This window comes from Molothrus ater, chromosome 3, assembly GCF_012460135.2.
Source record: "Molothrus ater isolate BHLD 08-10-18 breed brown headed cowbird chromosome 3, BPBGC_Mater_1.1, whole genome shotgun sequence".
Lineage (NCBI taxonomy): Eukaryota > Metazoa > Chordata > Aves > Passeriformes > Icteridae > Molothrus > Molothrus ater.
The window spans coordinates 19,027,977-19,041,842 of record NC_050480.2 but is presented as its reverse complement, the minus strand read 5'-3'; the positions used below and the strand labels follow the sequence as shown (position 1 = coordinate 19,041,842).

At 49.2% G+C, this 13,866-nt stretch overlaps 1 protein-coding gene across 1 annotated transcript; it reads left to right on the top strand.

Annotated features, from left to right (window-relative positions):
* The first annotated feature begins 7,922 nt into the window (after positions 1-7,922).
* LOC118700197 (acrosin-like) lies at positions 7,923-10,139 on the top strand. Its single transcript, XM_036404588.2, has 5 exons — positions 7,923-7,993; positions 8,265-8,507; positions 8,802-9,067; positions 9,333-9,478; positions 9,954-10,139. The coding sequence occupies exons 1-5, from the start codon at positions 7,923-7,925 to the stop codon at positions 10,137-10,139; spliced, it is 912 nt and encodes a 303-aa protein (XP_036260481.2).
* Positions 10,140-13,866: the final 3,727 nt, after the last annotated feature.

The following is a 13,866-nucleotide window of genomic DNA, read 5'->3' as shown; positions in this document are numbered from 1 at the left end:
TTTGTTTTGCTTCTTGCTAAACACTCTGCAGACCTCCGTGCAACCTCTAGAAGACGATGGCAGATGTTTTCTGTAGTGACACAATTTTCCTTGCGAGACATAGCGGACAAGATTTTGCAAAGATGTAGGCGACAGGAGACGCTAAAGACCAAGATCCGGAGCTCAGGAGCTAAGCGCCGGTCCCGGGCGTCTTTCTACAGGAGCCAAGCTCCGGAGCTCAGCGAGACCGGCACAACGCTCTGTGCGCCAAGAAGCCACTTCTCGGCCTCCAGGAGACGGAGAGAGCGGCAGCTTCCCAAGGGCGAAGAACGAAGCCGTACAACACTGGGAGTCTATGCGCAGCTTGCAAATGTGGGATCTCAGCACATCGTTCCCCATGTCCAGAGATTCCAGGAGAACCCTTGTGGGTCTCGAAAATCCTGGAATGTTGCCAAGAGTGTTTGGTGGCTTGATTTTGATCCATCCACAGAAATAACAAAAGTTTGAAGGCAAGAGAATCACTTTAGAATGAAAAGTGTAAAAGGGACACATTTAGAGGGTGAAATATAGACTTTAAGGTTTTTGGTACTTTGGGGTTATGGAGACAAGATGGAGGGATCAGGGCGTGTCTCGTCCTTCTTCTTTCTTCTTCTTGTCCTCCATCTCCTGTGGTGATGTTGGCACTTGGGGATTGGTTTATGGTGAAGGTGCCCTTGCTAACATGGGTGAAAAGCATTGGAAAATAAAGGTAAATATTATGTACGTAGATATTAGTATAAAAAGACATGACCACCCCGTGGGTGGTCAGAGAGTGCCTGTGACTGCTTGCAGATCAGACCTCTGTTGGGCAGACAGAAAATTTTGTAGATAAGAAATAAGAAACAATCTGAAGATCGAAAAGCTGAAGAGTCCAGACTCGTCCTTTGTAACGTGTGCCACCCAAGAACCACTCTACCCATGTCGGGGCAGAGACAGACAGCCGAACCCGACATTTGGCGTCCCTGGGTGGGCACCCGGTGGGCACCCGGTGGGCACCCGGTGGGCAGCGACCGGCGATCCAGCAGCATCCAGCAGCACTCGCTGAGCCACGGTGAGCTCTGGTGTGCACCTCTTGCACAGGGCAGCCTTGAAGCACCGAGTGGGCAGCTCCCGAGCTGGACTCATTCCCAGGAGAGCACTGATAACTCCTTGGGAAAACAGCCAGAAAGCAGCCAGCAAAATCTGCAGATGCGGCAGCCACAGAGAACATCGCACTCCACTTCAGCCGAAGAAAGTTCGTAGCAGGACAGCCCGGATCGGAATCGGAAAGGCGCCTCCGAATCCATCTCCTGTGACCTGCAGGCCAGTGACCAGGAGCCTTCGGACTGCTCTGACGACAGGAATTCAGTGAGAAGGTCAAGAATTAAGAACATGGGGGGTACACTTTCCCAGGAACAAATAGAGATTCTGTCCGACCTACAGGGCATGGCAGACACACACACTAGGGGGATCCCAAAGAAAAAGCTTAGAGAATTACTGCTGTGGGTGCGGTGCAATTACCCGTACTCAGAAACAAGGTTGTTATTTGAAGTAGGCTTTTGGCAAGAAGTTAACAGACACCTATATTTTCTAGCCACCAATGATGATAAGACAGCCTTGAAATTGCTGTCTTCAGCAAGAATTATGTTAGAGGCGACCTCGACTCAGTTGAGAGGGTCAGCCAGGCAACAACTTGTTGCGAGTCCCAAAGGGGTGGAGGAACCAGAGCAAGGCTCAAAGCAGAGATTGGCTCTGATCTCAATTAGCCCGGGGGAAAAGGTGCCCGAGAAAAGGGGACCAGGAGAAATGTCATTGCCTTCAGTCCCACCATCCCGAAAACCCAAGGGAACCCTAAAGCGCCCTGAGACTCCAGAGAGTGCAGGGGCTTCAGACTCTGACTCAGACACAGATGATACCATTCCGCTCCCTGATGAAATAAAGTTTTCTCCTAGTGATATCGAGGAGGCAGGTCGCTCTCTAAGAGCGTACCGTCCCGATTCGCAGGAATCAGAGGGAGAGGAGGTGGAAAAAGTGGCGGAGTCGGGGATGGGGGTTCAAAGGGAACAAGCGGGGAGGGGGGATGCGCTCTCTCGCGGCAGGCGTGGCAGCGCGGAAGCGGCGGCGGCTGGCGGGGGGGTCGTGGAGGCGATGGGGGACACGGGTTCCGGTGCGGCTTTTGCGAGCGCAACGCCGAAAGCGGCGGCGGCCTCATTTGGCCCGGTGCCAAAAGCGCGCGGGTCGAGCAAGGTTCGGGGGACAGCCAGGGAGGACTCTCAAACCGGCGCGGCAGCATCAGACACGGGCAGCAAGGGCGGAGCAGCTGCAGAGCTCCAGCGAGCTGCCATGGAGGGACGCAGGAGACACGCGGTGGTGATGTCAGACCCGGAAATCTGGACCCAGAGATCGGCTCGAATCGCAGCGAGAAAGGAGGCACCCGCGGAGGGGGGGCTGCGTGCTTCGGCAGGGGGTGTGGATACAGCGTCAGAGGAGGAGGAGAGAGGGACAGGAACAGACAATAGGTAGGAGACTTCGGAGGTAGAGCGGGATGGAGACAGTGGCGTCAGTACAGGGGAGGCAGGGGGCGTCCCCGAAGGCACGCATGCACGGGAAGTGCCGGCGGAGCGAGGTCGGGGGCGGGTCCAATCCTCTGTGACGTCTGGGGGGAAGAGGAGGGGCCACGCTCGGGATTCGACATCCCGGGGCTCCACCCCCTCTCCGAGCCCGATGCCTTTAGTCTCAAACCTTATGGTTCAAACCCCTTCCACTCAAAAGAAACATTCAAGTATTCAACCCTCAATGCCAGCTCAGTTAACAGCCATGCAAACTCGGTCTCAAACATGGTTGCAAGCGTTGCAGTCTGCTGAGCAGGAAGCGATGGAGTGAGAGAGATTGCTGTCAGCTTCCACTGAGAACCATGACAGTACATAGAAGAAGATCACAATCTGTGGAAGGCCATGCCCCTAGACACCTCACCTGCTACTCATGAACATCTTAAAAGATGGTGAAATAGATTAAAAACTTGGCAAGATCTCACAAGAGCCCTTGCTAATGCACTTCTTCCTGGTTTTAATATGGAGATCTAACCAATAGAACCTGATTATAATCTGGTTGTCCCAAATGTCTCAGTTGAGAAGAATTAATCCTTGGCAGTTTGGTCATTCTTGTCCAGGAAGTACTTAGGGGAAAAGCTTAAATGGGTAACATTTTGGTTTCCTTCTACAAATGTTTCAAAGCAATAAACCACATTTGTCAATGAGGGCTTGGCTTCCTCCAGTTTTTGATTCAAGGTCCTAGTCTGGCTGACACAGCCACATTCAATACAGACTATACCTGTCCCGTAGCAATGTCAAGTGAGGGTGCTTCACAAGCACAATAATTACAGCAGTTAATTATTTGCACAGTGTCATAGGTGTGCCTAGTAGTACATCGTTTAGACAAGTCCCTACCCCAAGAACCTTACGGCCTAATCTGGACGGACATAATTAATGACCCATGGAAATAAGAGCAGAAGCGAGTCAAATTTGAGCTCATCTCCTATTTTGTCTATGGGACATGCTGACCCCTGTTATTGCTGAACTCATTTTCCAGCGGCGTCTCTCTGTTCCTGAGGCTCTGCCGCCCTCCCGCAGCCGCTCGGGCTCGTCCAGCTGGCCTTGGGAATGTCATCTCGTGTGTTTGTGCGTGTGGCATCCTGCAGTCCCCGGGATCAGTACTCTGCCAGTTGAGGTAGACCTCTCCTTTTTTATGTTTCAGAAAACTAAATATGTTCCCTCCAGAAGGCATTTAACTGCCTTTTCCTCCAGAGCATAAGGTGCTCATAGCATCACAGAATCACAGGTTTATCCTGAGCTGAAAGGGACCCACAAGGATCACTGAAGTCCACCTCCCAGCATTGTCCAAATCCTCCATGAACTCTGTCAGCTGTTGCTGTGACCACTTCCAGTGCCCAACCACCCTCTGGGTGAAGAAGCTTTTCCTAATGTCCAATCTCAACCTCCCCTGACAAAGCTCCTAGCCATTTTCTCAGGTTCTGTCACTGGTCCTCCGCTCAGTACAAAATTGGGTCCAGGCAATGATAGTGTGTGGTCAGTAACACATATTGACACAGGGACAAACCAGCAGCCAGAGCAGAGCCATGAACTTCTGGAGCTCTTAGATACATTACAATCCAGCCTGGATCCTAAGGCAGAAAAGAAACTCTTACAGCCTAGGTGCAATCATTCCTGAAAGGCTCTTCTGAATCCACACAACCATCCTTATGTGAGCTGAACCAGGATGTCCTCCTGCATCTGTTTGACTCTATCCTTTGATCATATACTTAGTTAGAAACACCAGCAACATCTTTTCCAAGAATAAACACTGAAAAGCAGAAAAACTGCATGAGTGAAGATCGAAGCAGCCCTCAGCAACTGAGGAAAAAGACTTCAAAGGACTTGGGAAGACTTCTTAAGAAAATATGAACTAGCAGCAAGAAAAGCCACAGATTTAGTATTTTGCCTGGGAAATCTTCCCAGTTTCCCATATGCACCCCTGACAAAATTTTTATGGCACCACAGATAATTCTTGCTTGCATTTCCACGAAATAAACAAGCAAATTTACACAATTTTACAGAGAACCAACAGGCCCTTTGTCCACGCATGTGCTCAGGAAATGATAGTTCAAAAATCTAGGCTATCCCAGTCATACAGCTCAAAGGAAGATATTAGGGATGTCCCAGCCAGCTGAACAGCAAATATTTATTGCATAAGAAAATTATGGTGATGTAAATAGTGTTGGGTTGCCAAGGAAATTGTAAAAAACTTCACACCCTCCATAAATGTGTACACATCTTTAGACAAAGATGTCTCTATGGCTTTGGGACAGAATGTGAGAAACATGATGAGCTTTAAAATATGATTGAAAATGTACAATGTGATATTGGAAAATGTAGACAATGCATTACCCTTTTATATGCGCATATATACATGTAGTCATATGTGGACAAAAGCAGCAAACTGAATAAAATACTCAACACCTTAGTTTAAATGGACTTTATAGGGACACCCATGCTTTAAGAGGTTTTTTTCCATTTTTACTGAAGTATGTTTTAAATAAAAGTTTCATAAAATTAAAAGAAAAATCTTGTCATAAATACAGGTTATAGAAAAATAAAAGCATGAAGAAGATAGAAGAGATTCAAAACTCAACACAAAAACATGAAGAGATATTTCACTTGCTCAGAAAAAAACCACCATAGGAAATGTCACACTTCCAAAATAACTCTGTCCATTTCTGTTCGCTTTTATTTTCTTCTAGTCCCTCACCTCAAAACTGTGAATACTTTTCAGATGCACACACACACTCTTACTGTACTCCTGAGTTCTCCAAACGCCAGCAGAAGAATCTCCTACAAGCAAATTTTTTCCCAATTTCTAGAGAAGCTTCCCACAGTCATACCCTCCCATTAACAACCAATTTGATTTTTTTTTCTCCCTCTCTTTTTAATTTGCACCATATAATGCCATGCTTAACATTAAACATTTATTCCTTATTGCTCAAGTAAAATCTGTATGTTTCTTAACCTACAGCATGGTAGGTAAAGAAACCTACATACCTACACTGCATCTCTCAGCCTACACAGGCACAATATGAATAAAGATGCTACACACCATCTGATTAATGCAAACCCAAAACCTGCTTCTACTATGGCTGCTTTGCGGCTCTTTGTGTAGTGTATGGGCAATGTTAGACACTGCAGAATAACATTTCTCAGCTGCAATGTGGATGAACCTGGAGAACTGAAGCTGTAGAAGTCAGGAAGTCACATTCAGCTTCCCATGCTAATGTCATGAAAACTGAATTTTTAACTTTATACTTGTCACAACTGCACCAAACTGTCCTATAAAAATGCACAAAAGATCACAGTTTCCTGAACTCTACTCAATCCAATCATATTTCTGCAGAAAGCTGTGTTCATAAATCAATTGGCAATTAACTTTTTTCCCCATAAAATATCTTTACGCATCTCTTGGAATGCCTGAGCCTCACGTTGTATGTACATCATTCAGAGTAACACCGTGCTACAGACACAAGAATAATCAATGATCTAGATGTCTGTATTATCTTGCCATGTAACAAAAGAACAGTGTAAACATACCTGGCAAACCAATATTTGCCACTTGTGTAGCAAATCTTTTTCGTAGTCTACATTAATATTGAAGGATGCAGTTCAAAAAAAACAGCAGAAATAAATAGATTTGCCATGTACCCTAACTTTTCCCAGCCCTTCTATGCTTACGGACAGCTGTAATTCCTTGGAAAATACATTGAAGAAAATCCATTTCCAATATGAAATAAAATTTCAACCATTTAAATTTTTCTAGAAAATAGAAAATTCCAGTATCTTTTGTTCTGTGTCCCTGTAAAGAAAAACAAATATCTTGCCTATGAGAAGCAAAGCAATTAACCAGTTTTCCTCCCCTCTCACCCCATTTTCTCTTAGAGCTCCAAGGTAGATCTACTTTAGATGGGTGCCAAACATAAAGCACTTCCAGAAGTCAAGACCAGTATGGTCTTAGAAGAAATTCTGTTTGCTCCAGAAATACCAGGTAAGCCAGGTAAGGCTTCCCAAACAAGCTGCTGAAATTCTGGAAGACTCAGCATTGCTCTCAAAGTTTTCTGGCATGCTGGGGAGAATTTCCCATGCTGGGGAGAATTGTGATGTACCTTAAGAATAGTGAAGATTCTGAGGTATCATCCTAGCAATTAAGTCAGCTACTCTTTAGGTCAGTATCAGCCCTGTCATGACTCACATAACCCAGCATTTCTCAAAATAAAAAGCCATGTGAAATCTTAAATATTTTACCATGCCTACATTTCATTACTCAATCTCTAGAAGACAATCACTGAAAAAAATTTCACAATCGCTACAGAAATTTAGAAGTGTAACTTCCAAACAATGTTCCTCATTGAAAACTACTAACAGCTTCTAGGATGCTTCCACCTGAGAAATTAAGCCAATTTGTCAACATCAAACTAAATAAGTAGCAGATTGTTCATTAAAAGCTATTAGGACAGATTTTTTTCTTTTTCATTTCCATGCTAAATCTAAAGCAGTTGCATTCACAGCTGCCCTTCAAACACCCACATTGGAAATGTGGATGCCCACCCACTGTGGCTGTGACTGGATTGGCTCGTGACCCAAGCACACACATGCTTCCTGAAGGAGTTCCAGAGTGATTCTGTTTTGCAAAGAATCTCACGGAAAAAACTGCAGAGAACAGAGAGGAGCAGAAGCAGGAAGGCAGTGAAATTTCAAAGAAGCTGTGATGCCATGCTAGGTGTTTTCCTGTGAGATGTTAGCAGACACTGACAAAAGACAGCCACTGCCTGCCCCAGGGACTGCACACCCTCATCCCACAGGAACAGGGACTTAAAGCTGCAGAGAACCTTCTTACAAGAACAGGTACTGATAGGAAAAGGAGAAATGCCTTTACAGTGACAGAGGGTAGCTTTAGATAGGATGTTGGGAAGGAGCTTTTGACTGTGAGGATACTAATGAACTGGCACAGGTTGCCTCAAGCAGCTGTGGTGGCCCCGCACCTCGAAGTCTTCAAGGACATCTTCGGGGCCAGACTCTGAACAACCAGATCTAGTGCAAGCCATCCCTCCATGCCCAAGGCAAGGGGATCAGAGCTAGATGATCACCAAGGTCCCTTCCAGCCCAAACCTTTCTAGGGCTAACCAATTCCACGTTGCCCCTCCCCCAGTGGGCCCTGTGCCACAGAACCCCGCAGTGCTCAGAACATGGAATCCACCCCTCTGTGACATCAGCCCCAGGACCAAGGGCACCAGGGGCAGCGCAGCTGCTGCGGGCAGTGCGGCTGTGACTGTGCTGCTGCACGGAGCTCTCAGAGCTTGCAGCTGACACGTGCCTCTGGCAGCCATGAATTGGCTCAGCCTCCTCGTCCTGCTGACCGTGGCTGGGCTGGCGCACGGGACATGGGACAACTGCGGGTAAGTGGCCCCAGGCCCAGGGAAGGAGCCATGGCAACACTTGCGGCCTTCCCTGGAGGGGATGTGCCTGTCCCCACAGCTTCCCACCCACTATGGGAATCCTCAGTTCCTTGCCAGCAGCCAGGTGCTGGCATGGACACACACACCCCCCCCCATGGGCTTCCCTGGCCTGCTGTGTGTGCAAGCCCTTGTGGGGAGGGCAGAGGGCTGAGCTTCAGCCTGAGCCACAGCAGGACATGAAGCAGCATGGAAATTACTTTTCTCCTTGCAGAGGGACCTGCGGACTCCGACCTCCACAATATGTATATAGCCCCATGACTTATTCTTACGGCGACATGGCTTATGATTATGGCATGACACGTGTCGTGGGTGGTGCCAGTGCCGCAGAAGCAGCTTGGCCCTGGCTCGTCAGCATCCAGCACCCATGGATAGGAGGCCTGGGACATCTGTGTGGAGGGTCCCTCATCAGTCCAGATTGGGTCCTCACAGCAGCCCACTGCTTTGACGGTATGAGGTAAGGAGGAGCAGGGAATGGGGACATGTCCACAACACCAGCAGGTGCCCTGCCAGCAGCACCACCTGCTACTCCCATGCCCTTTCCTCTCAGGCAGCCAGGCTGCCACAGTGCTCAGGAGAAGCCTGGGCTCATGCCAAGGCTTCCTAACAGCCTCCAGCTTGACATTCCCCCAGCCTAAGATGTGCGAGGGCACTCACACCTGCCAGAGCACTACTCCCTCTCTGCCTTTCCAAGCTGAGATCCAGCAACTGCTGGGCTGCTCTCTCAGCCCTCTCTCCATCTCCTTTCCAGTAATGCCAGCTTGGTCTCCGTGGTGATTGGGGCCACCCAGTTCACTCAGCCAGGCCCTGGGGCTGCAGTGCGCAGTGTCAAGCAGGTGGTGCTACACCAGTACTACAACCCTATCGACTACAGCTACGACATTGCCCTGATGCAACTGGACCATCCTGTCCAGTGCAGCTCCTACATCCAGCTGGCCTGTGTGGCTGAACCCACCCTAAGAGTCTCAGAGCTCATCAACTGCTGGGTGGCTGGCTGGGGTGCCACTGCTGCAAGATGTGAGTACCAAGAACAACACCTTGGGCAGCTCAGGCCACTGGGAGAAGGTTTGGGCTTCCCCACAGCAGAGACCAAAGCCAGGCTGCAGGATGTACACGTCTGGAGAAATGGGCCTGGCCTGCTCCCCAGAGGCAGGAAGCAGGGTCACAGCACTCCAGGGTCTCTGCAGAGGCAAAGCCAAACCCTAGGGAAAGGGATATCCCCCTGAGAGATGAGCAAACTGGCATGGAGCTGCCAGGGGCTTATTCCTTTCTCTGCTCATAGCTCAAGATCCACCTGATCGCCTCCAGGAGGCCAAGGTCCAGCTCATCGATCTCCAGCTATGCAACAGCAGTGACTGGTATGCAGGGTCAATCTTCGCCCACAATGTGTGTGCTGGTTACCCACAGGGCGGCATCGACACCTGCCAGGTAGGAACGTGCCACGAGCCACTCAGCCCCCAGCAGCACCAGCAGCCAGGGAAGCACCACCCCAACACAGCCCAGGGCCTGCTTTGCCCGGCCACTCACTCACCCTCCCAGCCCCAGCTCCCCCTGACTGCTGTGGGGGCTTCCCACACACTGCTCATCCACACCTGCCTGCCCAGGCCTCCCCTTGTGCCAGAAAGCCTAGAAAGCCCAGCTAGTGCTCTGGGCAGTGAAGAGGTCCAGGTGCCAAAGTTCCATCCACTGCACATCCAGTAGTCCTGTGCAGATAGGATAGAGAGATCCCTACCCTACAAGAACCCAACTCATTCACAGCCAAGCTTCTGGAGGCTCCAGCCTCTGAGCAGAGCTTTTCTCTGCCCAGAATAAAGCTCTGGCAGGGGCTGTGAGAGAGAAGGAGACAGCCCCAGTGCTGGCAGGTGCCACCAACACCACCTTAATCCTCTGTGCTCTGCTGTAGGGTGACAGCGGTGGTCCTCTCATGTGCCAGGACAACAACGCTGCCTACTGGTGGGTCATCGGAGTGACCAGCTGGGGAAAAGGCTGTGCCAGAGCAATGCAGCCTGGAGTCTACAGCTCCACTCAGTACTTCTATGACTGGATCGATTACAATATGCGTTTAAAGGCAATGAAAAGTGCTCCTTGAGCAGCAGAACCAGGCAGGATCCAGGGCAGGCTGCAGTGCACCACAACCATTTCCTGCTGGGGCAATGCCTGCTGATCCAAAGGCAGCCTCAGGGTCAAAACCCTTCTCTGTTCTGACCACACTCATCTCCTCTGTGCACACACACACGCTGGAGTTGATTTAGTTGTTGAAATAAAATTACCTTTGTTCACATGGAACCATCTTTTCAGTGCAATTCCAACTCCTGGGTAAGACAAGAAGTGCCATGCTCAGCACCTGCAAAACGAGCCTGGGGGCACAAATGGACGCAGTGGCTCCAAAGAGCTCCAAAGTGCCTGGTCAGAGAGGAAAGTGCTCTGAGCCATCATGGCCTGGAGGAACCTGCTATCTCAAGCCTTGGAAGAGGATAGGAAAAAAGCACATACCTTGGGGTGGTGCTCAAATGCACATGGGCTGCTGATTTAGGGCCTGGTGAGAGCCTGGGCTAAGGGAACAGATCTGGGAAACTCCCAAGCATGACAAGGGAAACTCCTGGCTCCTGACTGGAGTGCCAGTGCCCTAAGGCAGAGCCAGATTTCACAGCCAGCAAAAGGGCATTGAGGTGCCAGGTGGTCACACTTCACAGATACTCAGAGGAAGAGCTGGGGTCATTCTGGGGAGAGGAACCTGGCAGGAACCCTAGGAAAGCACACCAGGAATGCCATGGAAGGCCAAGGTGAGTGGGCCAACACCACCTGCAACAGCAAGGCTGTTCACAGGCATGGCCAGCCTGTGAGCCAGGGGGAAATGATGCCTGGGCTTGGCTCCATATTTGAGAGGAGAGGAGGGCAGAGAAAGGGAGGAGTTGTGAAAGATGAGAGGGCTGTATAAGCTTGGCAATGGAAAGGAGCAGCAATTAAAGAGCCAACTGCAGAGACACAAACTGCAGCTTGCTGTGCTGGTTTGCCTGAGGGCTGTAGATAATCACCACAGGATGGGCAAAAATCTTCTTAACTCACTAATTAACAAGTCATCTACATACTGTACAAATTCTCCCTTTCATTTTATATATTTTCAATCAAACCTCAATATTTAGACTGGTGGGAGAGAGAAAGAAAAATGTTAGAGGGATTCCATGGGGAAGCCTTGTTGAAGGCCCTTACTGTCTCATCCAGGTGAAAGCAAGTGAACATTGACTTTCTCCATCTAATGGAAGGCTTCAGAATGCCTTGAGCTGTGTGTCAATCCGCCTGCTTCTGGATGTTCTTCTTGGCTTCCTGGCCAATGAAATCCTATCTCACAGTGGGTGGCATGCCTCCATTTGTCTTAAGATTGGCTGGGCTGAGAAGAACCATCCCACATCTGTACTGGTCCCTGCCACCTGGACTTAAGCCTCTTCAAATATTTCCTGAAGTAAATTTCAGAGGCAGCCTGGTCACTAAAGACAGTGAAAGAGTGTCACCCAGGGTTGGGGATGGCCATTACCCTGTCCAGTGAGCAGACCAGCTTAGAGTCACCCAACCATCCTGGAACAACCTTATTGCACTGTCTTGGCAAAATTCTGCTGCACAAACAATTTCTCCCAGTTCTGTGCAACCTCAGCCATGGACATCTCCTCACCTAAATAAACCAGGGATATTTCCCATCACATCAAACACCTCGAAGCACGTGAAACCCCTTTCTGAAGGAGTCCCTTGTGAAGGCACTTCCACCCCCTTCTGTGTGTGCCCAGGGACCCTAGCACCCATTGTGTGGCATGAGGAACACAAGGGTCTCCCTGTGTCTGCCTCCAAAGGACTTTGAACAGAGACTCAAGTGTCCTAACAGAGACTCAGGACCCCCAATTCATGTCTTACAGGGGCCTCCACAACTCTTCTATGGCCGCCTTACACTGATCATGCTGTGCATGCCTTCTCCACCCTCTACCAGTGCTTTCACCAAATCTGCATGAAATGCCACAACAATAGAGAGGCTCAAATGCACCCTTATAATTTACACAGAGTCTACACATGAAATTGTAATGCTCCCATTTGGCTTCTTCCTGCTCTAAAGATCCCAGGTGAACTCACCAGTACCTGCTCTGAAGGATGGAGGCTCCAGCAGCCCTTGGGTCCTATCTGGGCTGCCAAAGTGCTGAGGAAACTCCCCTGGGTGACCATTTTGGAAGCACAGGTGGCTCCAACGAGCCTATGGTTGCCCTGTTTGATTCCCTACCCATGCCACTCTCACCCAGTCAGAGCAGGTTTCCATACCCATTCAGCCTCAGGATTCCCCCAGCAGACTCGCAGATGTCACGTTCCATAAAGAGCCACCAGCTCCTGCTGCAGCGCTCAGTGTCCATTCAAATCCTGGCCAGTGCCACAGCTCCCTGTGCCCTCTGTTATGCAAAGCATGGGCAGTTCACAGCCTCTGGTCCCAGGCTCCTGCCAGCCAGAGCTCAGTCTGCAGCTGGCACTGCAGCTGCACACCCAGCTCCCTGCCCCAAATGGATTCCTCAGCTGCTGCCTGCCCCAGGGACTGCACAGCCTCATCCTGCAGGAAGAGGGGCCTAAGAAAGCAGCAGAGAGCCTTCTTACAAGGGCAGGTCCTAAAAGGACAAAGGGCAATGTCTTTACAGTGACAGAAGGTAGCTTTGGATGAGATATTGGGTAGGAATTCTTGACTGTGAGGCTGCTGAGATACTGGCATCCCAGAGCAGCTGTGGATGCCTGTTTTTCATGTAAGCAGGGTCAGCACAGAAGACACAGACACTAACTTCAGGAATAAATGTCATTTACTGTAATTCAAAATGATGCCTGAGGAGGTTTATCTGGAACAGAGACTCAACAGGTTTAAATGAATAAAGTTGGTATTTATTGAAATGCCTTTAAGGGATACACCTTGGGCAGTACAAGAGCCTGGCCAGGGCTACACCCAGGTTGGATCTAAGATGGATCTTGGTCACCAGTTTTTACACTTTTATAATTTGTTCAATTTACATATTGGGGTTGACTGTCCAATTACAGCTCCAGGTCATGAAGTCTCAACCACTTGGCTTGCCCCTTTCAATTTGCTGTTATTTCTGCTTTTTGGGTAATAATTGTCTTTGATTCTCAAGCCGAGAAGGGATTGTTTTGTCTAACTACCCTGTAAAAAAGAACTTATTCACCACTTAATATGAAGTTCAGAGTTACACAACAAGGCAGCAGAGAATCAGAAAAATATAAAAGCTAAATTTTAAGGCATCAGAAACTGCAAAAAGTTGCAAATGGATAAGTAAGCAGGACATCAAATAACTAGAAAATATTTATGAAAGTATAAGATAGGCAATGCATCTAATCATTATTATAAAAGAATGCCTACAGTGATGAAGAAAGACAAATCACAAGTTATCCTAAACTTTGACCATCATTCAGGTAAGCCCATCAACTGGGGGAGCTACTGTCACTGGGTTTGTGAACAGCTTCTGAGCTGAGCTCTGAAAACATGTTCAATGCAAGCTACCCCACCATGCCCAAGGCAAGGGGATCAGAGCTAGATGATCACCAAGGTCCCTTCCAGCCCAAACCTTTCTAGGGCTAACCAATTCCACGTTGCCCCTCCCCCAGTGGGCCCTGTGCCACAGAACTCCGCAGTGCTCAGAACATGGAATCCACCCCTCTGTGACATCAGCCCCAGGACCAAGGGCACCCAGGACCGGGGCAGCACAGCTGCTGTGGGCAGTGCGGCTGTGACTGTGCTGCTGCACGGAGCTCTCAGTGCTTGCAGCTGACACGTGCCTCTGGCAGCC